The sequence below is a fragment of the Chlorella variabilis genome (assembly GCF_000147415.1).
Source record: "Chlorella variabilis unplaced genomic scaffold CHLNCscaffold_20, whole genome shotgun sequence".
NCBI lineage: Eukaryota > Viridiplantae > Chlorophyta > Trebouxiophyceae > Chlorellales > Chlorellaceae > Chlorella > Chlorella variabilis.
The window spans coordinates 353,621-356,954 of NW_005435068.1; the positions used below are offsets into that span (position 1 = coordinate 353,621).

A 3,334-nucleotide genomic window follows, 5' to 3' on the forward strand; every position below is an offset into this window, starting at 1 on the left:
CCATTGTTGCATCCCCGCGTCCATCCAAAGCACCCATCAAACCAAAGCCCAAGCCCTCCTTTCCATCACCCAGCCCCCCGCCCCATGCATCACCCAGCCCCCCGCCACATGGGTCACCCAGCCCCCCGCCTCACGCATCACCCAGCCCCCCACCTCCCTCTCCCATGGCTGCCTCCCCTAAACCAGCTCCTGCTATGCCTTCATCTGGAGTGCGGATCACTCTCATGATGCAAGGTGGGTGCCTGTGCGAACCGGAAGCCTGCAATTAAGATAGTGGCATGCTGCCTCACCTTGTTATCGTTGCACCAAGCCAGCAATTGCCCGTCTGGTCACAACCATTCGCTAGCTGCCGCAGGGGTTGACCAGGCAGTCTTCCACCATGTGACGGAGCCGGCGCTGTTGATGGTCCTTGTGCGGTCGCTGGGGGCTGCTCCAGCTGAGTCTTTCGTATTCAGTATGACGCTGATTCCAGCTGGCACCCGGCTGGCGCTTGTTGCTGGCGCCGGAGCCACCCACAGCTTGCGCAAAACCTCATCAGCACCAGGTGCAGCAGGAAGTACCCATTGGTTACACGCCGTCATCATTGTTGGGGGCTTAGAGCCGTTCAAGATGTACTACGCCGCGCGCAGGGCGCTCAGGTGAGTGCAGCTATCTCGAGTGCAACCACCAAATTTGCTTGAAGCTGCTCTTTTCCAGCCGTGCAGAGGACCATCCAAGCATTGTTGGCATTAATTGTCTGCTTCCATGACTGCAGTGACGGCACGCTGGCCAAAGTTCTTGCGCTGTCCGGTGCCACGTTGGCAGCGCCGGCCATAGTGGTGCCATTCAGGGTGAGCGAAATTGCCAAGTGGCTTCAGACCTTTAGAGAGCATGCCCAAGCCTTTGCGCTACCAACTGAGGGTTTGTTGTTTCTATGCAGGGTGGTGTTGACCTTGGCATTCCCTCCTTGGTACCTCCCCCACCTCCCTCCCCTTCTCTCCAGCCACCCCAATCAGCACCGCAAAAAGCCGGTGTGCCATCACCGCCCCCGGCAGCCAGCACCCGGCCTTTGCCTTCAGCTCTAGGGGCAGCCCCCACCCCTGTTGTGGGTCGGCGGCCGCCTGCAACACATGGTGGCAGCAAGGGCCCTCCCCTACCACCATCCAATACAGCCACCAGCCCGCCGCAATGGTCTCAGCCGGCAGTGGCAGCCTCCTCCAATCTCCCTGCCAGCAGCAGCACGCCGACGGCTGCCATTGTGGGTGGCATAGTCGGCGCGGCAGTTGCTTTGATCTTGGTTGGGCTTTCTTATTGGGCACTTGCCAGGCGACGCTGCAAGAGGGCCACCATAACCCCCTCGGCCCTTGACAAGTCGGCACGCATAGATTCAGATGTTTCTAGCGAGGTGTGTTGTGGACCAAAAGCCAGCTCGCGTGGAGTGCCGTCATTTTGAGCCAAACTTTGGTGCTCAGCCAGCCGAGAGGCAGTTTTTCTTCTTCTTCTGACTTTTGGTGTTCTGCCTGCAGGGCTCCGCATCAGACCCACCATGCTCCCCATCCAGCTGTGCTGCGTGCACCAAGGCTGGTGATGCATCGGTTGTGGCATGCGCTGCGGATGAGAGCTCTGATGTGGCCTGCCAACTCCAATGCCACCTCCAATCCCAACCTGCTCAGCCAGTCCCACTCGCGAACCTTATCAGCGGCTGCAAAACACCAGAACCACCAGCACCTCGGCCGCCACCTGCAATTGATGCAAATGCACAGCTTGCAAGATTTGCCGCATTGCCTACTGCTCGAGTTGTTGCCCGTCCGCCGTGGAGATTGTGAGTCATCCTCGCCACGGGCCAGAGGCAGCGGAATGCAGATTTGTGGCGGAGGAAGATAGCCGCCGGAACATATAGATAGCCGCCGGAACATATAACAAGCCTACACACAAAACAAATGGACAAAATGTATTCACTGGAGCTGCCAAGAATCGAACTCGGTACCTTCCGCAGATAAGCGGTGGCAAAGCGGTGCTAAGCGGACGCTCTACCATATGAGCTACAGCCCCGACATTGTGCCATAGAGCGAATTATTGCTTTCCACCTGGCGTTCACCGTCAGAAATGCCGCCAAAAAAAAAATAAGGAGCTGGATGAGTGCCGGTGGGTGATACCACAGGCACGAGTTCGAACCCCAGCCGGGACACTAGCTGGGACTTTGCCTCACGGCACCTTCGTGGCGGCATCTGGGCGGCGGACGGCTGCCCGGCAGACCGGCATGGCGCTTGCAAGACGGAGCCTCCCCGGGATGCCATCGGCGGCCAGATTTTCCTCGCTCTGGACAGCCGGCAGGGTTAGTGGGTTCGGCCCCAGCACATTAATGTGCCCAATCCCTGTAACACACACACACACACCAAAATTCGTAGTTGGCCGCGACGTTAAATAAGGAGCTGGATGAGTGCCGGTGGGTGATACCACAGGCACGAGTTCGAACCCCAGCCGGGACACTAGCTGGGACTTTGCCTCACGGCACCTTCGTGGCGGCATCTGGGCGGCGGACGGCTGCCCGGCAGACCGGCATGGCGCTTGCAAGACGGAGCCTCCCCGGGATGCCATCGGCGGCCAGATTTTCCTCGCTCTGGACAGCCGGCAGGGTTAGTGGGTTCGGCCCCAGCACATTAATGTGCCCAATCCCTGTAACACACACACACACACCAAAATTCGTAGTTGGCCGCGACGTTAAATAAGGAGCTGGATGAGTGCCGGTGGGTGATACCACAGGCACGAGTTCGAACCCCAGCCGGGACACTAGCTGGGACTTTGCCTCACGGCACCTTCGTGGCGGCATCTGGGCGGCGGACGGCTGCCCGGCAGACCGGCATGGCGCTTGCAAGACGGAGCCTCCCCGGGATGCCATCGGCGGCCAGATTTTCCTCGCTCTGGACAGCCGGCAGGGTTAGTGGGTTCGGCCCCAGCACATTAATGTGCCCAATCCCTGTTGATGTGCCCAATCCCAATTTCCCGTCGTTGGCCGCGACGTTAAATAAGGAGCTGGATGAGTGCCGGTGGGTGATACCACAGGCACGAGTTCGAACCCCAGCCGGGACACTAGCTGGGACTTTGCCTCACGGCACCTTCGTGGCGGCATCTGGGCGGCGGACGGCTGCCCGGCAGACCGGCATGGCGCTTGCAAGACGGAGCCTCCCCGGGATGCCATCGGCGGCCAGATTTTCCTCGCTCTGGACAGCCGGCAGGGTTAGTGGGTTCGGCCCCAGCACATTAATGTGCCCAATCCCTGTTGATGTGCCCAATCCCAATTTCCCGTCGTTGGCCGCGACGTTAAATAAGGAGCTGGATGAGTGCCGGTGGGTGA

General features: G+C 59.7%; 2 protein-coding genes across 2 annotated transcripts in view; one reads left to right on the forward strand and one right to left on the reverse strand.

The window, feature by feature from the left end:
* The window catches only part of CHLNCDRAFT_138342 (hypothetical protein), a gene marked incomplete at both ends in the record, with an annotated part of 3,086 nt that extends 2,701 nt beyond the window's left edge, over positions 1-385 (forward strand). The window contains one exon of the mRNA XM_005844791.1: positions 356-385. Coding sequence (XP_005844853.1) covers positions 356-385 — 30 coding nt within the window. The remainder of the gene's footprint in view (positions 1-355) is intronic.
* A 1,611-nt stretch (positions 386-1,996) lies between these two features.
* CHLNCDRAFT_58737 (hypothetical protein) overlaps positions 1,997-3,334 on the reverse strand; it is a gene marked incomplete at both ends in the record, with an annotated part of 6,988 nt that continues 5,650 nt past the window's right edge. Inside the window, 2 exons of the mRNA XM_005844901.1 lie at positions 1,997-2,110; positions 2,495-2,655. Coding sequence (XP_005844963.1) covers positions 1,997-2,110; positions 2,495-2,655 — 275 coding nt within the window. The remainder of the gene's footprint in view (positions 2,111-2,494; positions 2,656-3,334) is intronic.